General features: G+C 35.9%; 1 protein-coding gene across 1 annotated transcript in view; it reads left to right on the top strand.

The window, feature by feature from the left end:
* Positions 1-26,828, top strand: part of LOC145694698 (uncharacterized) — a 73,603-nt gene extending 46,775 nt beyond the window's left edge. The window contains exon 2 of the mRNA XM_081771225.1: positions 20,310-26,828. Coding sequence (XP_081627351.1) covers positions 20,321-23,557 — 3,237 coding nt within the window. The 5' untranslated portion in view covers positions 20,310-20,320 and the 3' untranslated portion in view covers positions 23,558-26,828. The remainder of the gene's footprint in view (positions 1-20,309) is intronic.
* The last annotated feature ends 953 nt before the right edge of the window (positions 26,829-27,781 follow it).

The following is a 27,781-nucleotide window of genomic DNA, read 5'->3' on the forward strand; positions in this document are numbered from 1 at the left end:
TTGTCCAACTCTAGTGGTAGCTGTACCAGCTCTGGAGTACTGTAGCACCACCTTAAGTGACACTGATATACATTTACAAAGTCGTTTGCAGCTGGTGCAAAATGCATGCATAGGTTTTATTTTCAACTTAAAATTCTCTGACTATGTAACGCCGTTCTTTGAAAAGCTACAATGGCTGAAAATACAGCAGCGGTGTACATTGCATTCGTTGGTACTGCTCCATAAAATACAAACATTTACAAATTCTTACCTACTAAAATACCGTATTTTTTTAAGTGATTTCCATAACAGAGACACAAGATCACGTTTTAACGGCCAGCTTGCAACCCTCTCCATAGATCTACTTATTCCTCAAAATCATAGAAAATTTCAACCTGTCGTGATCGGAATGCTTTGCCAGCCTCGACACGTGAGTCAAACTCTGTATAATCTTTCAAAAGAGCATTTTATTTAAAAGGATTCAATGTACACAGAGGCAGAACAGCTCATCCAATTAGTTGTATGAGTATAAGGGTATAATACTTAAATTACATATTGTAATACGTATGTAATATAATGAAATGAAACGAAATCTTTAACTTTTACGTCCCATTGTTATGCCGGTTAGGCTAAAGGAGACGGTGATAATGAGAAATGAATGAAATGGTGGAATGAAGAAAGTGGGAGGAAACGGGAGGACCCCGAGAAAACCCACGAGCACGGTGCCTGCCCACCACAAAGCCCACACGGCACGAGCTGGGATCGAAGCAGGGACCCCAAGCACCGAAGGTGATATGTAATATTATAGTGTAGCACTATAATATTTGTGTGTTGTGTGTGTGTGTGTGAGAGAGAGAGAGAGAGAAAGAGAAAGAGAGAGAGAGAGAGACATAGAGAAAGTAAGTAAGTAAGCATCTTTTTGTTTAAAACATGCATAATAATTTTCTATTTTTACTTTGTAATTTTTCTTATTGGAAAATATTGTCTTAACATTTTGTATTATGTTTAGGTGCTACATAAGGCTTCATACAGCCTATAACCTCGATATGTATAACAAATCGAAATAAGTAAAATTTTGCCTGATTCTGTGATTATGTTCCGCTAAGCAACTGAAAATTTCTAGAGAGCACAGTCAAAAAAAAAAAAAAAAAAAAATGTGGTTCATTATTTGAAGCTGTTCTCATTCACAATGAGTGTTTGCTGAATAAGTCTATTTTTCATTAGGAAAGAACATCTCACATCACGAGGGCGAAGATTGAATGGACTTTCCTCCTATTGTGACATAATGAAGTTAGAAACTCTGATAAAATTGGTATTCGCCCTATATATCTCCCTACCCACATTGTGCAGAAAATTCCATGTGTCCATCTCAGTCAAATCCATTCATTCTTACCTCCCTGCAGTCCTTTCTGGGGCCATAAAGTAATAGATTTCAGAGTGCGAAAGAGTGAGTGGTACTCCAGAAGCTTGAACATCAATTGAATCAGTCATTTGTGAAACTCAACTTCTTCAAGAAATAGCTATTTTCATTTTATGATGTAAATACAAGGGACATTTCATAAATAATGCACACTAATCTTTTGTGACTTATACGTTTATTATTTGGAGTGTGTAAGACCAACAAGGTGAGACTAGCAATGCCAAAACACAAATTCAAAACAGTGACGACGCAAGATTTAATTTCTTAGGGGGGCATAGGAGGTGCAGAGACATTTTTTAATGGGGGCGGCTATTTTTGCATACCAAAAATAATAGTTTTATGATGTTTAACCTACATTACAATACAACGTGTGTTGTTTTATTGTTTTCAGATTATATAATCATAAATTAACATATTTCAAGTAAAATTTTCTACTAACAAATAAGGTAACGTCTACATATGAAATATTCGATTCCCGATAGGGATGCGTACGAGACGAGATGAGATAATTCCTGACAAAATTCGAGTCGAGACACAGCTCTTCCAATAGACAAATATACATTTTTCGAGTCAAGACATCACTTTCACAGCACATTTTCAAGACAAGACAGCCTCAAATCTTGTCTTGCGCATCTCTAATTCGCAGTGGGATATATTGACATTTGAACCTATTATTACAATGGTCCGAATTCCATCTTAAATGGTCTATCTGCATTTTATATAGCCTTGATGCTGAGAAAGAGGCTAAACTCCTATCTAACCAATCTAATTGAAGATGCTTTAGTGAACCTAGATTTAACTGATTACACCACCTCTATCAGGGTTCAAAAAAATTCGAATACATTTTACGTATGTTTCTCCTAGAACCTGAATCTGCAAATTAAATGATAGGGTTCCCATATCATTTTTCAGTTTACTCTGTCCCACTCTTAAGTAGGGAAGTGTGAGGCTAATCTATATATATAAAAGAGAACGTACAAATCCTTTGTTAGCTCATCACGCTAATACGGCTGAACCAATTTCTTTCATTTTTGGGGGGTTATTAAGATTTGGACCCTAGATGGTTTTTATCATATCACTTTAATTTTCAATTACCAGTGTCTTGAGATAATTGACCATTCAAGTGTCCATAACGTAGAAATCCTTTGTTAGCTCATCATAGCTAAATCTAAACGTATTTATATGCAACCCACATGACCGTGTCACTCGGCGGGTTAACATAAATGACAGGCGATATAATGTTAACATTTACTGCAATCTTCTATGGTTTTTATCATATCACTTGAAAGCGAAAAAGTAAAAATTATCTAAGTAACAAAGTTTATTGCGTTCCGGGGTGACCCCAGCGAAGCGGGGTGAACGCTGCTAGTTTTAACATACGTAAATTTCTTCCTGCAAAATATAACTTTTTATTTCGTACATTTTTTCGTCCGATGCGTGTTTCTCAAGATATTTTGAAGTACGAAGTAACAAAATTCACCATATATCAGGGCGCAAAATTTCCGGTCACCATTGGCGACTAGAAATTTAGAGTTGGCGACCACTGTTCAGTAGGAATAGTTTTACGCAAACTCACAGGGCTGCTCAGTTTCTGTTTCGCACGATAATAATTGTCACTGAGTAAGAAAAAACACGAAATGTGAAGTCTTCACAACGGACATGGAAAGTCGTCGCATGAGAACCAGAGGAACGTAACTCCAAAAAAAGGCTGTTTTCGTTTTCTTGACGTTTGGACATAATTTTGAAAGCCCCACTTGGTGTAAATGTAACGTAACGCCATCTGTTCTCCTTGTCGATCATCTGTTGTAATGTTGCTCAATTACCATCTTATTAAAAACACATCTTTCTAAGAAAATAATAATTTTTTGTCCTCTTGCCTATGAACCTACGAAAATGAAGTTACGTTTCTCTGGTTCTCATGCGACGAAGTGAAGTCTGCACAACGTTGTAATTCGCCCCTCCTTTCCCACCCTCAATCGAAAACTTCATTACGAGATTCTCAAATTTACAATTGTCACATTTTGTGCAATTTTACCTGTGAGAACTGCTTCATGTGAGAGAGGTTTCAGCAGTCTCATAGAGTTAAGACTGCCTACAGGAATTCACTGAAGACTGACACACTGGATGATTTGCTGACAATTTCCATCAAGGTTCTTCACCTAAGGACCTTCATCCGAAAACTGCAGTCCACAACTGGTACTTCAGTGCAGAGAGATAGCATTACACAAACGTGAAGTTCTAAGATAATATATTTTTAACATGGATATGAATTGTCCAGTTCAAAATTGATTATCCAAAATCTAATTGTCTGCTTTTGAAATGTTATACAATGATGTAATCTCTTTGTCACACCAAAGGCCGTGGAAATGGGCCGAGACCTCTCATAATTTTACGTGAGAGATACTGACAACCATCGTTTTTGGATTGGCGAGTGCGTCTGATTCTGAAATTTTGCGCCCTGCCCTATATACACATTCTCACCCATCATTTTAATGGACCTCCTCCATCTTTTAAGTCGATTATAAAGGGAGCATGAGTGGTCAAATGTTTCCGATTGTCAGTAAGTTCCTGCAGTGAGTAATATCCACTGTAAATATTTGCCGTGGCTAATATCTACAATTACATTGCGAAAGAAAGTTGAATTGTACAGCAAACACTATTAATCAAGCGTAATATCCAACCTGGCCGTGTAAAATACCAGATACGCTGTATATATACATTATACGATAATAATTTCAACATTTTTGGTTTAAAATAAGGACTTTCAGACTGAATCGGCTCCTCCAGAGTTTATGTGTCGCTTCCGAAATTTAGTCAACTATTTGATTTTTAAGGTATATACCCTGTATGCTGAATAAAACGCAAAATAATCATAGAAAAATTTGATTCGCTCAGCTCAATTAAACCACGTAGGATATTTATTATAATGATAACTTCTTTATCATCAAATCATGAACACAATGTCATCATAAGTAACTATATGTTTTAACATGTTTGTCCTTTAAAACATTTTCTCTAATTGCATTTCATTGCCTTGCGAGAATTTTCCGAAAACGTTGACAGATATTCTCTCCTTAATACCAGTCCAAATTTGTCTCAGCGAAATCTCTAGAAAAGATTCCGAGTCTATACCAAATTTTATAATATTTCTTATGAATTTTTAACTAAATAATTGAAACTAGAAATATTACTAATTTCTTATTTTTGTTTAAAGAGGGAAATATTTATTTTTCTCCTTTTTTATACAAAAATTTAAATTGGCGGGTGGAGAGAAGTCGACATTTACTTAAGTCATGGAACTTCTTGGGTTTCATGTGTGCCAACCAGTGAATTTCACTAACGACGATATCATAGCTGACATTATTATTATTAGGGGGTCTATTATTACTATTATTATTATTATTATTATTATTATTATTATTATTATTATTATTATTATTATTATTATTATTATTATTATTATTATTATTATTATTATTTTGTTTCACTAAGGAAAGTCACCGAAGTAAATTCATGAAGAAATCAATGCAACACTTTGGGACTCTCCTCCGTCAAATGCAGTGGTGAAGAAGTGAGTGGAACAGTTTAAACGTGGTGATTTCTCAACAGATGATGCTTTACGTCCAGGATGACCAAAAGCAATGACTGTCCCCGAAATCATGGATGAAATTCATGACATTATTCTTGAAATTTTCAGTTTCAGCAAAACGTGTATCAGAGATTGTGGGTATTTCTCTGGAACACATTTGTAACATAATTTATAATGACTTGGGCATGCACAAGCTCTCGGCATATTGGGTTCCCAAAAATCTGTCAGAAGATCAAAGGAGTGAAAGAGTGACGGCATCAAGGGAAGTCTTCTCCCATTTTTAACGCAATGCCGAACAATTTCTGTCACGAACAATAATCATGGACGAAACATGATTGTAGCGTACCACTACAATCCTAAAACGAAGCAACAGTCAATGGAATGAACATATTTCCCTTGCCCCAAGAAGTTCAAGAGACAGAAGTCTGCTGGAAAGGGTATGCAACATTCTTCTGGGATAAGGATGGAGTCATACTCATAGACTATCTGCCAAAGTGTCAGGCATTAAGTGGAGAATCTCTGCATCACTCACAAAACTGAAAGACAAATTGAAAGCGCAATGCCACGAAAAATTTAAAAAAGCAATATTCTGTTTCTTCAGAAAAATGCATCTGTATATCAAGCACTGAAAACACAACTGATATTGTGTGATCTACGGTTTCAATGTCTAGATCATCCTCCTTAATCCCTAGATTTAGTTTCGTCTTACTTTTTCCGCAAACTCAAAATACACTTGAAAGGACGCCATTTTGGATCTGATAAGTGTAGTGCTATGAAAAGTGGTGCGGAGAACAGTCTCTAGATTTTTTGACTGGTCTTCAAAATTGGAGCACCGTGCAAGGAATCATTGAACTTCGGGAGGAGAATGTAAAATAACTAAAAGAGTACGGCCAAGTTTAGCCCCAATTTTATCTCCCGATGAATTTGCCCGAACGTGATTTCAATCGGTAGCTTTCGATGCGTAGAACACGCATGTGAAGGAACCAGAGTGGTCAGATGCACCGTTCCAAAGACATCGCGTTCCAAACGTGTGAGATGGCGCGAGATGGCGCGAGCATCGATTGTAAGATCGACTTGGCACTTTAGTTTATGAAACTCAATGAGAAATATACTCATCATCGGAAGGATTTTCAATGCGAAGAGAAACGTTGGACAATCGATGACCGGGCACAACAAACTCATGGTTGTGGCCGTAAGAGAAGTATCAAATAATGATGGCCACGTGTGAACAACAATGTACTGTACGTGCTCCAAGTAGTACGGAATGATCGCCGCTCTACCTGCCTTCGTCTTGTCTATCAACACAAATATGTAGTACTCGATTCGATTGCGATATCTCGACTTCACTTTTGCCTTGATCAGAATGAGCTCAGCAACGTCGAAGTCGCTGAAACCAATCTGAACACCAAGATAGAAACAACGAGCTTGATCAACGAGTTTAATACGATGCAGAGTTATGTCTGTGACCACTATAACGCGTTAGCTTCACACTTTATACAAATACCCTCGGGGCGTAAAGAAGCGATCTTAAATCTGCGCCTCGACACTGACGCCATCTAGTGGCATCCCACACCTTTGGAAGGCGATGTCGCAGGAACGGTGCATCTGACCGCTCTGGTTCCTTCACAGGCATGTTTTACGCATCGGAAGCTATCAATTGCACTCAAGTTCGGGCAAATTCATGGGGAGATGAAATTGGGGCTCCTGGCTAATGCCTTGTTGGCCGCACTCATTCTTCATTTCACGTGCACTACTTCTGGGTTGGGCTACAATTTTTTTTTTAGCATCTCCTCGCACATTTCTGCTCAACATGGCAGACAATATGTAGACGTGACGTACCGTCAGTGGCGGCGATTGGACGTTAAAAGTGGGGGGGCAAGATGTGATCTGAATATTTGTATATCAATGTTAGTTTTCCTGGTTGTTTCTAACACTTTGTTTGATGAAATGTTGTATAACTAATAGGATACTGTCTTTTTCAGTTAAAATACCGTATATCGTCATTTCATATTTAATTAAGTAAATTGACAAGAGCAACGCACATTAGGTACTAACCCTTGATTCCTTGCTCATGAATATCATAAAATTCTGTCTGGAAAATTGTGTGATCAGATTATTTAATAACATATTTGCAAAACAAATAAATAGAAAGGATAATATTAATCGTGCAAATGAATAATGAGGCTTGCTTTGTAGAAGTTATATTGAAACTGAGGATTAATAAACAACTTACATTTTTAATTCCACACTTGCCATTAAATGTATGTCATTACTTTTAGAAAATGAAAGACAGTAAATACTACAAGCATATGCTACTACGCAATTGTAATATTAATTCCTTTGAATTTCAATTAAAACGCAATTCCTGTAGCTGTCTTAACTCCACGGGAAGACAAATAACCAATACCCACTTACGCAACGACAAATATTATATGGTACCATTTTTTTTCTATAAACCAGTAATATGTGCAAAAACTTTACATTTCCAAATTAAACTATATACATTAAACATTTTAAATTATGGCTTTTTAGAGGTAAATTATTGAATTTCAGTCAATCAGATATAGCATCATCCCTATTTGTCCTAGGATCATGGTCAGTATATCGTTCTCTTTAGAATAGAACAACCTTTCAAACGGTTCCATTTACGTTTTCCTATCATGTTCCTAAGGCGGGAAATTTGAGGGAAATATGGATTTTTTCTGATTTTTCTCAAACTTTGATCCCTCTGGACCCACTATATTAACGCACAGCTCTCAACATCAACTGAAAAATTTGAAGGGGTGTACTAAATGTGTATAAAAAATTTCAGGCTTCTATCTTGAAAACTAAGTGCGGGAAAATGTTTACCAATGAGCTAAAAACATTCCCACAATGACACAGATGTAATATAAAATTTTCCTGAGACATCCCTATTTATCCTAGGATCATTGTTTGTACATCATTCCCTTCAGAATAGATCATACTTTCAAACGGTACCACTCACATGTCTCCATCTTGTGCCTTAGGTGGGAAAATCATGAAAGAATGGATTATTTGTTTAAAACATATTCATTGTTTGTACTTTTTTGCCCCTCTGTACCCCCTGTTTTAACGCAGAGATCTGAAACAAATCTGAAAAATACTAAAGGGTGTACTAATGTGTGTGCAAAATTTCAATCTTCGAGGTGCAAAAGTAAGCCCGCCAAAAATAATATCTCTACAATACTCCAGATTCTCGTATAAAAATGGATCTCGTATAAAAATTCCCTGAGACATCCCTATTTATACTAGGATCATGGTTCGTACATCATTCTTTTCAGAACAGAACAACCTTTCAAACGGTACCACTCATATGTGTCCATCATGTATCTGAGGAGGGAAAATCGTGAAAAAAGGGATCTTTGTTAAAAAGATAACTTTTTTTTTACCTTTTTGCCCCTCTGGACCCCCTGTTTTACCGCAGAAATCGGAAAGAATGTGGAAAATATTAAGGGGCGCACTAAATGTGTGTGCAAAATTTCAATCTTTTAGGTACAAAAGTAAGCCCAGTAATAAGTAATAAAAAAATGTCATAACAATTTTTTTTAAAGTTATGACGTCATCACACTACATCTCGACGCAGAAAGGCGTGAAAGAATATGTAACGTGTTCTACAATGCCTCCAGGCTTAAGAAAAAACAGAAGTAAAAAGGAGTAACAGTATCACAGAACAATAGATGATATAATTTAAAAGAGTTAAGTGGTCACTTCAAAAAAGTGGGGGGGCAACTGCCCCCTCTTGCCCCCCCGAATCGCCGCCCATGCGTACCGTATATATATAACTTTTAAATAGAACAAAATGTGTAATTGAAAAACTTCAAATTTGGATAAACACAAACGAGTTATAAACACAAACGAGATCCGATTCAACTGAAAACAGAACTTTCATTGTGCCTAGCAAACAACAATAGTAGAGTCAGTCGACTTGTTTTCTTGGCATTAGATCACCTTCGTTTAGAAACAAAAGAAAGATAAAACCATTAATTATATTATTATTAATGTAATTTATTTAATGTATACAATATAATTAATGATTTTATCTTTCTTTTGTTTCTAAACGAAGTTGATCTAATGCCAAGAAAACAAGTCGACTGACTCTGCTATTGTTGTTTGCTAGGCACAATGAAAGTTCTGTTTTCAGTTGAATCGGATCTACAATACGAGTATAGTCAATTCTTTAAAAAAAAAAAAAAAAAAAGAAAGAAAGAAAGAAAAAGAAAAGAAATCGTATTCTTATTCTTACTGTTGGAAAGTAAAATTTATAAAAAAGAACTATAACTAAAGTTTAACGGAAAAGCGATATATTAGAAAACTGAAATATATATGTATACCCAGACACTCAAAGAAGAAAGCTTGATCAATAATCCGCCGCATTGTAAGTGCATGTATAATACAATTTGACAATGAGATTGACTATGATACTAACGTATAAAATACTATATTTAAAAGGTTTTAAGATTGTACGAGTCTGGGGGAGTCAGGGAGGGAAGGAGTACTACCAGGGTTGCACTCGCCCTCTTGCTCCCCTCTGGGGTTGTCACTGATCCAAAATATCAGTAACAAAAGCTCGAAAATTTTAGAACATTGAACAATCTATGTAAAAATATTAATGCCATTTCTGAGCTATTTGTAAGATATAGTTTACATCCATTGCACTAATTGTATTTTATTCTAAACTAAAAATCCCGCTCCCTTTTGGTCAGTTAATAATTAACATTTTAGAATAAAGATTTTAGGAAGATGCATTAATTTATTTATTCCCGTCACACCTCTGTCTCACTCAGCAGTTTTCATTGCTGATACTTATTTAATCCTTCTTCTCCTCTTCTATGCATTACTGTTATAAAAGTGAAGTTTTACACTTTTACTTATTAAACGTATGGTTGGAAATGAGTAACAGTTGGAATTTGAAAACTGTTTCGTAGTGTGTATTATTCCGCACAATGTTTCTGTTGCCAGTTTGTTTCTTAGTTTTTAGCGAGCTGCCTCCAGACAGGGGCGGATCCAGAACCGACTTCTGGGAGGGGGTTGTCATACTGCTACTTTTAAGAGCTCCAAACTTTGGGATGGATTTTATTTATATATATAAAATAAGAAAGCTGCCTATTCTGGGGGCCAATCGCCCCGATCGTCCCCCTCCCTCTGGATCAGCCCCTAGCTCCAGAAAATAACACTCTTCAGCTGCACTTGAATTGGGAATGCCTAAAATGCACCATACAAGTTTAAATAAAAGAGAAAGTATTTGTTTTTCTGTTTCTAACACTGATCATAAAGTATTGTGCGCTATTACCCACTGAAATATTATATCTGAGGATCTTCACCTTACACCTATCTGTTTAAATTAGTAAATATAGGCAACACAAAGTCAAGAAATTTTAGGTACTGTAAAGTCCGTTTCAAGGATCTTTTAGTCTCTAAAGGATCATTTCCGCAGCCAAAAGCCCATCTTCTACGGCTGTTAGTCAAAATATCAGTATATTACGAGTTGTTATTATTTTAAAAATCCATCAGTGGATCAATATGCAAGTTGAAAATTCAGTAGATCTATTGAAATATCACTACAGCTGGCAACACTGTGAAATACGTTCGCATCAGAGCCCTGCAAACCCAGGCCCGAAGACAGTCCGGCCCGGCTAGATCTGTATTCTGTGCCCTGCTCGATCCGATCTGGCCCGGCCCGAATCTCGAGCCGGGTGGAGAACGGGCTGGATCCTAAACTGTGCGGGCTCTAATCAGGCCCTGCTCAAACGGGCAGGGCATAACCGGCTTGAGAACAACCAAGTCTGATAAGTCAAATCGATCTTTCAATATTCAATGGAAAATGAGAAATATGTCGTCATAACAGTGGAATATCTATTTGTCCTTCTCGAATGGGAAAATCGTGTGAAAGGTTACCCAAGGTTTGCTTTCTAGATCCCTATTCTGTCTGTCTATTTTTTATTTGTGCTTGCTCTGTCCAGCCGTGTTTATTATATAATAGAGCTCATGCACGTAAAAGTCTTATACTACACTCAGTGCGTTACGAGTAACAGAGAAGATAGATAAAACTGCTACACCGTATGTAGTACTAATATTACAACTACTACAAGTAACACTACTATTACTATTACGATTACAAATACTAGTGCTAATTCCACTACTGCTGCCGCTACTATTACTATTACAACAACAACAACAACAACAACAACTACTACTACTACTACTATTAGTACTCATTACTATTCTAATACGACAGCAAATACCACTACTGCTATTACTAGTAATACAAAAAAGTACGACTACTAATACTACTACTAATACCACTACGTCTACTATTATAGTACTACTGCTACTATTACTACTGTTGTTACTAACAATACGACTACTACTACTATTACTACTTCTACAATTACTATTACTATTAGTACTACTACTGCTAGTATTACTGCTGCTACTACTAATACTATTACTACTACTACTACTACTACTAAACTACCATGAAAAATACTATCACTGACACTATTTCTACTATTACTACTATTTTGTGTAACGCTTTTCAATATAAATTCCTCCGAGATGAGCTGCTATCAGTAAAAAACCTTTTTGATTGCGTTAATAAGGTAGTTACATATCTCAAAAGGTCTGGATTGGTAATCCGGCTGCCTCACACTGTTAACGAAAACACTAAGGTAAGATGGGACACTAAACTCATCATGTTGAAATCTGTGGATTTGTAGATCGTCGACATCCGGCGGATACTAGAAGAGTACAAAGAAGATCAGCGCTTAGGTTGCCTTGATGAATCCTTAATGAAAGAAATTATTGCATTTTCAGAAGATTTCTACGGTGCCACCCCAAAGCACTGGAGGCAAAGAAAACTGTAACGATGCATTTGATACTGCCTTGGTTTGAAAGAATAAACAGACTTTGCAAAGTTAACAGTGGAGTTGATACCAATGATATGTCGCAGCTGAAGGTTTGGGTGGAACAGTTTTGCAATGAGAAGGTCGACATTAGTATGGATCATAAAGTGGAGACCTTCAGCCCCAACTACCGTCATCTCCGAGCAATATCTGTAGAAGAGGGATTATCTGTCCATACAGAAGTACGTCGTCTCATTTCGTGAGAGTCATCTACAGCAGTTGGCTTCTTTGATTCCCTTGCTAAGGATAGTAGCTCAAGCAGACACGATTTGGAGCCATCCACCAAGAAGAATAAATTAATGGAATGGGAAGATGGACCTTCACTTTCTAATAAATTTGACGATGAAGTAGACATCTACCTCAACATGTTATTATGTCCAAAAGAACTAGATATACTATAACGGTGAAAACAACAAGAAGAAACACTTCCGAAATTGTACAAATTAGCACGTCAGTATCTGGCCATCCCTGCTTCTAGTGCGTCTACTGAAAGAGCTTTTCGTACTACAGGCAATATAGTTCAGCAATGAAGAAATGCTCTAAAGCCTGAGACTGTTGACTCTATGTCCGTGCTATTACAAGGAAGTACAAGGACATACAGTAAAGCGATCTTCATCTTGCACTATTAGTTTCGTAGGGGGACTTGTATTTTTATTGTTACTATCAACTATCCCTTCTATTATATGTGACGTTAAGAGGCAGTTTCGGTAACTGTTATTTATACATTTATCGTTCAGGAGACGTTTGTTGTATATTTCGTTTAATAATGTTATGTGTTGATTTTATTAGATTTACTTCCTCACATTCCGCCATAGAGCTCTTTTACTTTCTTGTTATATTTGTTATTGTGATACAACTGTACCAGGAACACCTAATCGACCTTGGCGTCTTGGTGATTTATTTGGTCATTATATTTTATCATATTTGTAGCATCATACTATAAACAACACAGTAACATGTAACACCATTTGGTATCTACCTTACTAATTAAACATTACAGATTGTGTTCATCTTATGAATACGCCAGTTCATGGTTTCGGACTCCGTCGTCTAATGGTAGCGTACCAAATTCTACTTAGTAGTCCAAGAACTGACTTTATCATACGTTCTATAGGTAACTACGGCTCAGACCGTATGGGAGATGATAGGATAAATTGGTGGAATGAAAACTGTGAGGAAATGGAACCACCCCAAAACCTCCCACGCACACGGTGTTTGTTCACCACAAAGCTCACAGAACATGAGCAGAGATCGATCCGACGACCTTTAGCACCAGATGTGAGTGCTTTACCTCGTAGCCACCGTTGCCCCTCGTAGATCAAGCACCGGTTCACATTCTACGCAGACCGGCCATAATGACTAGTATTTCTCCGATGTTTTCTGTACGGTACTTAACAGGAAAATTTCTGTACCACCAGACATGTCAACTCTGACACGAAGTCATAGTAGTTGTAGTAGTATTAGCAGTGGTCGTAGTAGTAATAGTAGAAGTAGTAGTACGAGTAGTAGTAGTAGTAGTAGTAATAGTAGTAGCAGTAGTAATACAGTACTTTACAGTCTTGAATAAAGAGTCAGTTTCCCAAACACATTATATTACGATTAAGAAAGGCTGATAGTATTAGTTTCTGACCCGTCTTTTACAGTGTCCGGTCCGGTCCGATTAGGGCCCGGTCCAGTTTGATATACTTGAAACGGGTAGGGTCGGCCGGGCCGGGCCAAACGGGCGCGCTCGGCCCGTGCAGGGCTCCGGTTTGCATATCTGTTTATGATTTCGTTATGCGTAGTATAACATCATTGTCTTCCAAATTCATTTCCGAGGATGAACTGGAGGGTGTGAAGATATAATTGCAAGTGACAGTTATAGTCACATTAGAATAGCTAAACTGGGCGGAAAGTGAAAACAGGGGGAAGTAATGGGTATATTGCAGTTAGCTGTAAGTAAAGTGATTCCATTATTTCGGAGTAGAACTCACAGATTAAAATTACATAAAAAGAAAAAAACAGTGGAATTTGACAACAGACTCTATCTTTTTATTTCTACACATGACTTGTAGGGCAAAACAATCATCTCCGGCAGAGATGGTACAGTTAGTTTCTTTTGAAGTACACCCCTTCTTGTTTTCTAAGAAATAAATATAATTCTGGAGATAATTAAAATTCGAAAGAAAATATGTTCATTGCATGATGAAAGTATTTTCGTCACTTTTCAATACTTGACCCCCACAGGACTATCGTCATTTAAAGACCTTGTGTGTATGGAAGAAATTCTCAACGTTGAGTTTTACGGTAATGCTATGTATGAAGAGTATGGTGTTTTAAAATCAGTACAATTACATAATGACACTTCATACATTACCAGTTGAGAAAAATAGATGAGATGTTTTTAATAGAAATGTTACTGCTCCAAACATGCTAAATCTTGTAAAAAACAGAGTTGTTCCACCTAGGACGAAGTTTCAGGTTGAAGAATACTTCATGGACAAAAACTAGGATTTGTATATATTGTAATATAATTTCATCTCAATGTGTATTAAAACTTCCAAAATTATAAATATAAAAGAAACAAACAGGATGAGGTTCCGTAAACGAACTTTCAAGAAAATGAAAGTGAAAATGTCCAAATAAATAAAAACAAAATAAGGTACTGCATATAGGTGAAAAGCCAAAAACAGAGTATATAAACGTAAGAAATTGTAAACAATGGGGCAGTTTTTGGTCATTCATTGACAGTCAGTCAGAACAGACAGAGTCGACCATTAGAACCTCATCAGGATGGACCTCAGCCTGTACCGCTGTAACCTTCTGTAAGTACTTATTAATTATGCCGAGAAACAACGCATAAGAAGTTCGTGCATGGAGGTCTTCTCCATGACAGGCACATTTTGTTAATCTGTAACTTCTATATTATTGTCATGACCTTTTTTATGTACTACATATTATTGTCATAACCTTTCTTTATGTACCTTCATTAAATTATCAAATGCATCAAAATAGTATTATCTTACTACCGAGTATAACAAAAAGCAATCTCCCATAATCACTTATTCCAAATAGTAACAAAAACGATTATTTTAAGTTACGAGACAATATATATAAAAGTTTAGTCACAGCTGAACTCTTTGTAAGGCTTAATTAGGCAATGTCTGGTGCTTAATGCGTAGAATGTGTGAAAGTAAACTTAACTCCTTTATTATCAGACTATCATCTGATTAAAATTTAGTTACGGATTCTTACATATACAAAGCACGTTCAGAAAACATAAAGAAGATACAATGACGCTGAAATATCTTTTTGCCACACATATACAGGACGATTCATGCCCATTTGGCATATTCCCGTTTCGCTTACTGACCTAACTACATATTAATCTCATTATCTCCATTTTATCATACCTTTAGGCGGAACTGGTGTTCCTGTTTTTCCTATGCTCAATCGAAGATTATTTTTTTAAAACAAACATTCATCAAGAAGATTAGATTTATTCCTCAACGTAGACAACAGATCTGATGTGATTGGCTGTGATTTTAGCCAACAGTTGCCACTAACCGTTTCAGAAATGCACTACTGTGATAGTATTTAATTTTAAAGTGGCAGTTGTTCATTAGCAGTTAACTCCTCGAAATGTTAAGTTTATGTTGCAGATCTTTTTTACCTATAGATAACTTTTTACTAGCAAAAACAGTCATATTTAGAATATTTATTAAAAACTCATTTTTCAACGTAATCAAACGCAGGTGTAGGTACTTGATAAGAATTGTGGTTAATTGAAAAGGATTTTTGTATTTCGTCATAAAATTTTTATTCGACTCCGATGACATCTCATATACTTAGTTTCGTACGGAAGTACTTCCGAACGTAGATGCAATTATCCATTACACAACAGTTAGCAGCATAATTGGAAGGTTGTGTGTCAGAGTGGTCTAAAAGCAAAAATAAAATTTCTCATTAGGTCCACGGATCACCACTATGCCATTACTTACCCAAGGAGACATGGAACTTATCGAGAAATATGGCTTATTCTGTGCTGACAAGTAAAGGGTCCAAATGGATGAATCGTGTTGCGGGATGAAACATAGTACACCTGATAGAGGATGTGAAAATGTGTATGTGCAGTTATAGCGGCTGATCGCCATAAGAAACAAAGGGGAAGGGGTCAAACTTGTTGGAATAAGGGTTATGCTAGGTTATAGAAATATATCAAATAAACTGTTGAATCGTAAAAATAGTAAAAGATAGACAATGCAAACGGTGATAGTTTTACATATTGGCAAAAGAAAAATTGGCAGAGTAGATCACTAACCTCCGCAGCCATATAGAAATCCAACATTTTGAGATCTGTGATATTTTTTGAAATGGAATGGTAGTCATGCGGCATGTGTTTTGATCAGGAATGCAATGCTGCTATTTATTTTTTTCATATCGTTAACCGTTGATGAATTATAGACTGTTTTATCCGTTCGGATACCATCACAACACATGTTCGAAATGATCACCCTGTGAAACAATGGGTGTGCCACACGCCTCTTCCACTTCTCATGCACAACCAGCAATGTCTTCGGATGCACAGAAGCACATGCATTCTCAATCCACTGCACGAGATGTGGTAAATTTCGGATTTTGATGGAGTATACTATGAACTGAAGGTGGCCCCACAGGTCGAAATCTGGAGAGTGTGGTAACCAATCCACCGGTCCCCGACGCCCGTTCCATCTCCCAGAGAACTGTTGATCCAGGTACTCCCAGGACGCCAAGTCCGTAATGGGGAGGGTCTCCATCCTGCTGGAAGAACGTTGGATATGAACCATCCTCCGACAACACTGATCGCAAGATATACCCGTCCAGAACCGTCCCATAGGTATTGGTTGAATTTCAGAGTGCCATAGATGAAGAATGAGCCAATGACTCTCGTGCCAAAAATACCACACCATACCATAACAATCTCTGATGTATCACTCCAATGAGAGTTATTGTCACTCTAGTAGCGGTGGTTTTGTTTCTTTGCTTATCCGCTGACGTAAAAATTCTCCTCGTCGGAGAACAGCATAGTCAAGGGGAGATCTGGATTGGTTGCCAGTTGTGCTATTGCCCATTGTGCAAACTGCACCCGACGGTCTGGATTGTCCTTTGTTAGATGCTTGTGAGGCTGGAGTTTGTATGGGTGCCACTTGTTAATGGAAAGTATCCTCCGAATGGAGGTTCGATTAACTCCACATTCCTGGGATGAACACCGTGTGCTACGTAGAGGGCTTTTACTGAAGGATGCGAGGACAGCGACAGTGGTTTCCTTATTTGTAGACGTTTTCGGACTACCACTACGATGTCTGTTGTCCACATAACCCATCTCTCGGAATCTACTCTTGAGTTTGGCCACACCATTGTGGAATATGGGCTCCCTTTCGGGGTGTAGCGCATTCAACTCCACAGCCACCACACGCGAGCTGCAATTTCCACACACCAGGATGATCACAATACGTTCGTTGGTCATCAGCATAATTGGTCAGTCACCGGAATCTGCAAAGATAAAAGAGGCCATAATTTATCAACGGTTAGTGATATGACAAAATGAACAGCAGCTTTGCGTTCCCGATCAAAACACGGTCTTAAAACATGTTCTGCATGACTACCTTTCCATTTCAAAAATATCACAGATTTCAAAATGGCGGATTTCCATATGGCTGCGGAGCTTAGTGATCTACTCTGCCCATTTTTCTTTTGCTATATGTGAAACTACCACCGTTTGCATGATGTATCTTTCACTATGTTTACGATTCAACAGTTTATTTTATGTATTTCTATACCATAGCATAGCCCATATCCCAACAAATTTGACCTTCTCCCCCTCCGTTTCTTATGGTAATCAGCCGTTATAACTATGCACATACACATATTTTCACATTTTCTATCAGGTGCACTGTGTTTCATCCCGCAACTCGATTCATCCATTTGGACTCTTTACTTGCGAGAGGGCAGTGATTACTTGTTAAGCTGTTGAAACTTATGTACTAGCTGAACTTCATGTCAAATTTTCCAGAAAGCGTGATCGTGGTACATAGACTACTCTGGCACTCAACTCTTTAATTGAGCATCAAAAGTTTACATGATAACAATGAAACACGCAGATGAGACGCACATATAAGTCTGATTAATTAAATTTGACGAAAGTGATATGGTGCAAATTGAAAAATGCACAACTATGTGCAAACGCTTATATTAGATAGTTTTATATATTATTTGTAGCCTATATTACCAAACAGGTCTGGACACAGTAACAACGAAATAATAGAACTGGGATCAATTGAGTATTACCTACCGCTGCAAGACATGAGAAGCAAAACAGAGAAATTGTGCTTATTATGCTTATTATTATACTTCCAAAATATGCTTGCAATCGATTCATCGCCCTATGGAAATGTTTCATCGAGGGATTAACCATCTATTCAAACGTGAAGTGGTAGAAATCAAAGCGTTATTTCACAGTCAACTCAGCGTCTTAAGAGAACATGCCATCACCACCCGCAACAGTCTACCAAAACTGGAAATGGTTTAAAGGTACTAGTATTTCCGGTTTCAATACTGATTTCTCTAGAGTAAAAATGGTGAAAGATCTGGAAAGCTGTTTCTTGCAATCGATTCAGCGTCCCGAAAATAGGTTCTATCTTCTTCGTTCATCCTTTGTTAAAACCGGAAGTGATTGAGATATTAACAAAATCCCGTTTTTACTTTTATTGCCATAGAAAAAATGGTAATAGATAGCAATAAGCGATCTTTTGCAATCGATTCAGCGTTTCAAGAAAACCCACCCGTACTAACACCTGATGTGGTTCAAATTTACAAGTACTTGCCGCTTTAATATTGATCTACATCGAACGGAAAGTATAATAGACATTGACAAGCTATTTCTTGCTATCGATTTATTCTTCTAAGAATAAGTTCCACCTCTGAAAATCATTTTAAAAACAAGTTAAAATCTCTGTAAATATGGTTCATGTTCTATATATATAAATATATTTTTGTATTTTTTATTTTTTATTTCTTTTTGTTATTTCTTATATGCGGGTCATTCCATGTCCAATCACTTAGAGCACTGTGCTTCCATGTCTCAGATTCTCTTCAAAATTTTTTCATAAATAAATACCAATGAAATTATGCTAAATTATTTTTTCCGGTTTTTTGGATGAGAAATGAACCGGAGAGAAATTTTTGAAAAATGTGAATTTTGCTTCAATTTCACTTTTTGGCACTCAGCATCATGAAACTAAATTACCATAACTTCCTTTTTTTTTAAGTTATTGGGCTCATCCAGGTGTCAAATCAAAGCTCAATTTTTGCTCTTTCAGTAGATCTTAAGTAACCTTGCAAACGGTTACACTGTCAAACATTAAGGGGCATACAAAGAAATTTTTGGATTTTTACAAATTGTGCTGTTGCTCAAAAATTACTACTACTATGAAACTTTTGAAACTTTTTCTGTACATTCATCTTAACACGTACATAGTATGGTTAAAAAATAAGGAGGATGTTTTTTTTTTTTTTTTTTTTTTGCATTTTTGTAATTATTATTTTTTATGTACAGAAATATACTGTTTTAAGTGTTGTTACAAATTGTGTCATTGCTCGTAAGTTACAACTATGAAACTTTTGAAACTTTTTAAATAGAATCATCTTAGCACATACATGATATGGTTAAAAAATAAAAAGGGTGCAACTGAATGACAAATTGGCAATACAGCTAAAGTCATTCACTTCTTTTCCTTAAGCAAAGGGACGGTTACATCCACCAGAGGGTTGGCGGGGTGGGGCCGAATTATATTTCCCATATTTTCCGAGGGCATAGATGAAATAGACAGGCTCTAACTCTCTATTCAAACTGAAAGTGGTTAAGATTTTCCATTTCTGGTTTCAATATTTATCGCCATAGATCAGAAACTGTAATAGATAGCGAGAAACTGTTTTCTGTAACCGATACAGTATCTCAAACGTATACGTGATAGCAATACTTTACCGAAACCGGAAGTCGTTGAAATTTAGTACATCTAATTTATATAATCTTGAACAAGAAATATAAACTGAATTGAGAAGAATATTGCTTATTACTTTAATGTAGTTGAAATAAGATCAATGTTATGTAATTTTTGTTTATGTTATACATTATTATATATTGTTATATTAATTATGCATACTATGATTATTAAGTATATTATGTATTATATACTATGATGTTAAGTTTTGTTCACAAAGTACAGATTGCGAGGTTAGTTTGTGTTGAAACATTATCAACAAAATGGGAAAGGGAGTAATGAAGAAAATAATGGAAATGTAATAATAATAATAATAATAATAATAATAATAATAATAATAATAATAATAATAATAATAATAATAATAAATATATTTTCAGGTGATCTGATAATGATCCTTTGGCACATGGTGTTCATCTACGTTATTTCCTCTTGCCTGAGTCAAAATATACCATTATCTGAGCCAGACATATTCAAATATTGGAAGCAGTCATCGTCTCCAAATGGATTCATTGAGCGAGATATTTCACTTGTACCAAAGGAAGATGGATACTACGATGAAACAGTGGAAAGTCTCGAATCAATCGAAAGTCATATGTCGTCATTATCTACTTTACTTGAAAGTCCGGATGATAATGTTCTCCAAGGATACGACCGGGAAAAGAATTCGCGAAGAAGAATTATCCGCAACACAGAAACGAAAAATACTCGTACAGTTACATCAACTGTTCGGCCATCTTTATCTAAATATTTCAACCGTTTTCAAAATAATTTTCGCACCAAATCCAAAGTTAGTGATAAATCATTTGAGGAAACATCACCAAAGGGAGTTCGTAACTTGACAGATACTAATATAAACATAAAAAGAAATGCTACGAAGGTAGTAAATATATTTATAACCATAAAAGATGAAAGACCTGCCTCTTCACAAAATGTAAAACTGAACTCGTTGTCGGTAGCTTCTAAAGGAAGAGTTGCTGAACCAAATCATAGTGAAATCAGTGAAAGTTCCGAAGATACTTCAAGTCCCTCAAGAAGTATCAGAATACCTCACCAATTTCGACAAAATCGGCCTCCTCGAAGACCCGTAAAAGTTGTCGTTCGTGGTGTCCGTCCTCCATTAACTCACTTAGTTCCTCCACCGTATACGAATGTCAATAACTTTCAAAGTTTTGACTCTTTCTCTGAAGCTTCAGACCAATCGTTTTCCCAAGTATATCCTGAGCTCCAGTTATCCACATCTACTCCTTTAGAATACACTGGAGCTTCGTCTTGGTATAACCCTTATGTACCACAACCATTTGACTATTTACAGGCACCACCACCTAGTCCACCATTATTGTATTATGGTGATCTTGAAACACAAGAATCCGAACTTCAACCTAGCGTGGCCTCTTACTACGACTGGCAATCCGTCAGTGAGTACCTCCAACCCCCTGGAGAGTTTACATCATCCTACTCCAGTGACTATAGACCTATTTATGAAATTCAAGGATCATCTAGCAATTACTATGAAACGCATACAAACTACGAACGAATACCTGGTGCACGCTTTAATGCAATAGCTAGAAAACCACGTCCTCCTAATAACAAACCCCCAAGGCCGCGCCCACATCCACGACCCCGTCCAATAAAACCACCAAGGGACATCCCATCTATAACAACATCAAGACCAATAATATCACAGATCGAAATAGATCCATTTGAACATCTTATTGAAGAGCCCTTTCCTAATTTTGGTCAAAACAGCATTTTTCCTGACATGAAAAACATAAGAGAGAATCCATTCACAGGAATGTTCAAGGGATCAGAGTTTGAAAAGTCAGATTCTTCAAAAGCTGAGACAAATACTCGAATTGTAACTTTTAACCAAGAGAGTCATATTAAAGTGAATATTAAATCTCAAAATGATCCGAAAGTTCATGTTCATGGAAATAAATTTCACCATGGAGAACCTCCTACAAGTTCAGGATCAACTCCTTTGCAGAAAGGAACACATACATTGTCTCACGGAGCTACAGAGCAAGTGAATTCAGCATCATCACATCATCATCATGTCCATGGAAATCATCCAGCCAACAGTCATGATATTTCTTTAATATACATTACCACTGCTGCTCCTCCCCTTTCAAGTCCGAGTCACTTTTCATCTTCAACTTTCGATAATCAAAATTGGCCTCCTGGAACAAGTTCTTTTCAAGAATCACATTTCAATCATCAGTCTTCTCCACAAGCTATGCCACTTCAACAACCAACCAAGCAAGATGTTTCATCGATATATTTAACAACGGACCATCCTGTACCAGATCATTCAACTCAACCACAACAACCTGCTTCAGAAGACCAGAAAGCTTCTACAGTATCTATATCTACACCCATATATTTCACAACTCCTCATCCTCCATTGGAACATACGATTCAGCCTCAACAATCTTCCTTAAGGCAGCAAGCCTCTACAATATCCACACCGACATACGTAACAACAGCTAATCCTCTTCTTGAAAATTCAACTCGATCTCAACAAATTCATGAACCTTCACATCATGAACCTTCCACAGCTTTCAAAGGGAAACATAACTTCCACGAAGAGCCAGTTACACAATCAGTATCTAGTTTAACGTCTGCACAAGCACTTCCTGTGAGGCAAACTGAAGGCAAGGATATATCGTTGATATATTTCACAACAGTGTTTCCTTTGCTGACGACAAACTTCACTTCTTCTGATGTAACAAATGTGTCAAAAACTATTAACCACAAAACTAATTTTAATCCTATAACTGATTCTCAAACCAGTTCAAGTGAAGTTACACCTAGTCAAACTAGTACTTTAGCACCAGAACGAAATACTATAATCAATCAAACTAAGTCTGGTACTACATTAAACTTGACTTCTAGTATCACCACTTCGAAAGTAAATTTAAATACTACTTCACAATCAATCTCGAAACCAGCAGGTGCTTCAACAGTTAATCAACCCAATCGTGAAAGCGTTTCGTTGATATCAATCACTACAGCTCCTTCATCAGCAAAAAGTGGATTGTCATCTTCCTCAGGACAGAACTCAACATCATCTCAATTGATACAAAATGACTTTATATTACCAGACTCTGAAACAAGTGAAAATGGCTACTTTCAAAATTCTTTTCGTTTCCCGCCTTCTAATCTGAACAACAATTTACCCTCTCGACAATTTCCCAACAATAACAATGTACAGATTGATACTCACATAATCCCTCCTGATGTATTTGAATTAAAACGAAATTTCACAAATATTATTAATTCTTTTCCAAATGTTATTAATCAGCTTAATTTCACTATTCAATCAGAGTTAAACAAACATACTCCTACCAAAGACATTCATAGACCACCATCTGTTATCAGTCAACCCCAAATACCACCTCCTTCACCTCAAATACCACATCCTTCACCACTAATACCACCTCCTCCTCCGATACCATCTCCTTCACCTCCAATACCACCTCTATCTCCTCAAATTCCACCTCTGCCACCATCAGTTGTAAGCCCGGATGTTGAGAACCAAAACAAAGAAGTACACGCTGGAGTTCTTCCTCTTCAATATGAAAATCCAATTATAGAAGCTTATCCACCTCTTTATAATCAAGGATAAATTTCGGTAATCAGAGATAATATCAACGTTTGTTATGTTTCCAATACGAATGTCAACCCTAACACCTGCCACTAAAAGCTAAAATAATGTTTAGGAGTTTGAAATAAATGTCTTCCAACAAGATGGTTTGGCTTTAAATTGAATCTAGAATTTGCACGGAATCTATTTAATAAATCAAAAGCTGTTATTTAGTTGTCTCTTGAATGTGTTCGTAATACAACTATATGCCCAACTCGGTTAATTAAGATGTGGAATATATGCAGCTCAAATAATTTCATATTTTAAACTCAGAAATTGACAAGGGTCTCGGTGGCTCAGTGGTAGAGCGTTCATATCTGGTGTGTGGGTTTTTTGATTCTATCCCAACTCGCACGAAGTAAACTTTGTGGTGGACAAACACCGTGTGTGTGGGTTTTCTCGAGTTTCTCCCGTTTCCTCCCACTATCTTCACTCCACCATTTCATTCATTTCTCATCTTCACCGTCTTCTTTAGCCTAGCCGACATAACCATGGGACGTAAAACACAAAGATTTCATTTCATATTTTCAGAAATTGCCAAAAGTGTAATTAGTTAGTTGAACTAATTACAAACATTGAGAAACGATGCAAAATATTAGACTTTTTTGTCCATGACTTATTTATTTCATATCCACGTAAAATAATAAACCAAGTAGTAATAATAATTACATCAATTATATTATTATTATTATTTGAGCTACCTGAAACCAGTGAACTAGTTATGCTACCTGTTTACCGATTTATCGGTTTAAGCATGAAATCATTTGAGTTACGGATATTCCACACCGAATCTTATGCAACAACAAACTAAGTATAAAAACTAAGTGGTCATGTGAAGCTTATTCCCCAATAGCAGCAGTTCGTGTCAAGTTGTCTCTTCTCCATAAAAGTTTATTTCTCACAGCACGAAAATGAGTTAGAAAATTTTGGTTTCAGACAGCATATATGAGGATTACAGTTAAGTAATATTATTCTTGATCCTCTAAACTTTAGTGTAGTTTGTTGTTTATAGACTCCAATTAAATTTTTCATGGTTGCAACTGTGAGGACGTTATTAAGACTAGTAAAAACATTTAGAAATTTGTTAAAATATTACTTTTATTTTTCATAAAAAAACTAAAAAGTTTTAAATGTTGGAGGAGCAAAGTATCATACCATAGAATACAGTGGAACCAAGATTATTGGGACAATTTGAACATGAAACAATATGGATAAATGAATACCTAATGAATACCTACGCCATTCTTAAGTCATGTAAACGTACAGTATATAGTACCCTCTGAATCAGCTTTTGAGAAAACTATTGTAAACACAATTATTAGGTTGAGTCATAAATAACTTCCGTTATTTTATAAGACATTTATTTTGCTTTTTCTAAATAACAAAATTATATTTATTTATAATGTATTCACCACTGCTATGTATGACCTCCCATCTTCCTGGCAGCTTATCAATTTCTTTCTTGTAAAATGTGGTTGGTTTAGCCTGGAAGAAATTTTCGGCAGCATGGCTGACTCGCTCTTCACAACTGAAGGTTTTCTCATTCAAAAAAATTTGTAAGGAACAGAATAGGTGGTAATATGTCGGGGCAAGATCCGGAGAGTAAAGTGAATATGGTAAAACAGACCATCCAAGCTCAAGATTCTTTTCTTGAGTCAACCTTGCTGTATGTTATTAGGCATTTTCGTGCATAAGAATGACGTTTTTGGGATTGATGAGTACAGCAGGACTTTCACGTTGAACGTATGTACCCACATTAATCGTTAAATTTGACTAAAAGCTCTTGATGAATTATACCTCGACATTCCCATCATACACAATTAAATTCGTTTTTTCATGGATGTTTGCTTTCGGATCTGGTAGGAGTGGTTGATCCTTATCAAGCACTGTCTTTTGTGGATGATATTGTCATAGGTAATCTATTTTTCATCGCCTGTTATAATCCTATCTGAAGGAAGGCTCAATTTTTAACCATGAGAGCAGACTTATGTTGATTGACATGCGATCTTATTTATTCCTTTAACTGAGATTGTGAGGTACCCATACTCCTAACCTGCTGACTTTCCCTAATTTCTTCAGGTGGCGGCAAACAGTTGATTGCAATGTATTTATTCTTTCTGCTATATTTCTTGTTCATTGACGTGGATTTTGCTCCAATATTGCCTTTAAAAGGTTGGCGTCAAGGTCGGAAGGACTTCCCACTTATTTCGTTTTTAAAGGTTATATTTTCAGAACGGAATTTGGAAAACCAATTTCTAACTCCCAGATCGGATATTAGTCCTTCACCGTATACACTGCATATTTTTTTCAACTGTCGTCTTAGCACTTTTGCATTGTATATATTCTCAGCGTATCACATGCTGCATATGTACTTTTCCACTATCTATTTTAGGGTTTAGGAACAACAGTTTAATGTAATGTGCACCTCACAAAATAGTTGTCAGAAGACTAACTGAAGCTTTAACTATTTGGTGAAAGAAAAAAAAATATTTGCTCCGATAACTCACTGTGGTTAGATAGGAACAATAGATTTTACCTAACTGTATCGGAAGTTATTTATGACTCCACCTAATAATTTAGATGACAAAACACTATCATTAACATATATTTCAGGGTATTTTAAACATGTAATCGATACTTTTACACAATATTGGTAAAATGAAAAAGTATTATAAGATACGCTAAAAATCTACGTAATTGACAGTTTGAAAAACGAAATTCCACTGTACATAAAATAATTATGTTCTGTATTTTGAGGGCAAAAATGTTTCACCTCTAAAAACTAATGTTATATGCGAAACGCACAACGAATTATTTGTGCTATACTGATATTAACTTCATACAACAGTTGATTAACTCAATTTTAATTTAATATTTCATTATTGTTTCAATAGTTATTGTATGAATCAATGGTATTGCTCTGTATTATTTTCTTTAAATGATTTTAAGTGAATGTGGAATTTGAAGCCAATGGAAGTAAAACTGAGTTAAGAATCATATAGTTTTCTTGTATTTATAAAAATACTCTTAAAATTATGAAGTTTAAGAAAGTATTTTATTTATTTGCAAATTATTTTATTATTTATTTGCACACGTAAGAAATTTGAAGAAAATTATAGATAAGACACAAATTTGAAAATACGATAAATAGTTGATAGTAGGAAAATTAACTATTGTCTTTTTATGTACTACGACTAAAATTATTAAGAATATATCAACTATCATAGGTATTTTATAATAAATTCAAGGAAACATATATATATATATATATATATATATATATATATATATATATATATATATATATATATATATTAAAATTTTTGAGATGAAACACAGAATTCAGAAACCTTACATTAAATTCTACAATATTGTAGTAGTTATATACAGTCAGCAACAAATAGTTATTATTTTAAGGAAAGTGTAGATCTGCAAAGTAGAAAACAACGTAATCACAGCTGATGCTGCATGTGAAACAATGCATGGATAATTATGTTTCAATGCGAATGTATCCTGATAATTTACTATTATGCTATACAGTTTTGCAACAAACAAGGAGAATATACATTGCAATTTGCAAGGTACATAGGGATGTTTCCTTCTATTTCAAAAGTTGTTTCCCATTAACAAGCTCTTAAGTAGGGGCTTGTTTTTCATTAGTGACAGAAGTATGAAAACGATCAGCAAACAGAGTGTAATGTTCAGACATGAAAACAATTGATCAACTTTGTAAGGGATATAATTTTTGTTGTTGAGTGTGCTACTATTGACTATGATTACAGAAATACTGTTCCAAAAATTTTGATCCTATTTAACTATAGCATGTGAATGTTTGTATGTACATATTATAGTAATGTATATTATGATATACTATTTGAAAAGTCTATGAAAATAAATTGAAAGGAAAAGCATAAATGAGAATTATTTTTATAAATTGTCCTTGGATTTGAAATATTAAGAAAACGCAGTAATAGATGACAAGATTATTAACTGTAAAACCAATGAAAGTGTTGATTAATCTGTTCGTTTAAAAGAGATGATTAATGAATAACAAGTTTGTATTCCAATGAAGGTATGAGAGACGGATTCTGCTATTAAGGTGGAATCCAAAGTGTCACAGGGTTTTTGCTCATAATAGGGTGGAAGGCTACTGTTTGCAGAAACTCGTATTATTGGGAACGCCTCTTTGCAATACCGATGACACTG

This window comes from Thermobia domestica, chromosome 1 (genome assembly GCF_964235325.1).
Source record: "Thermobia domestica chromosome 1, izTheDome1.hap1.1, whole genome shotgun sequence".
NCBI classification, from domain to species: domain Eukaryota; kingdom Metazoa; phylum Arthropoda; class Insecta; order Zygentoma; family Lepismatidae; genus Thermobia; species Thermobia domestica.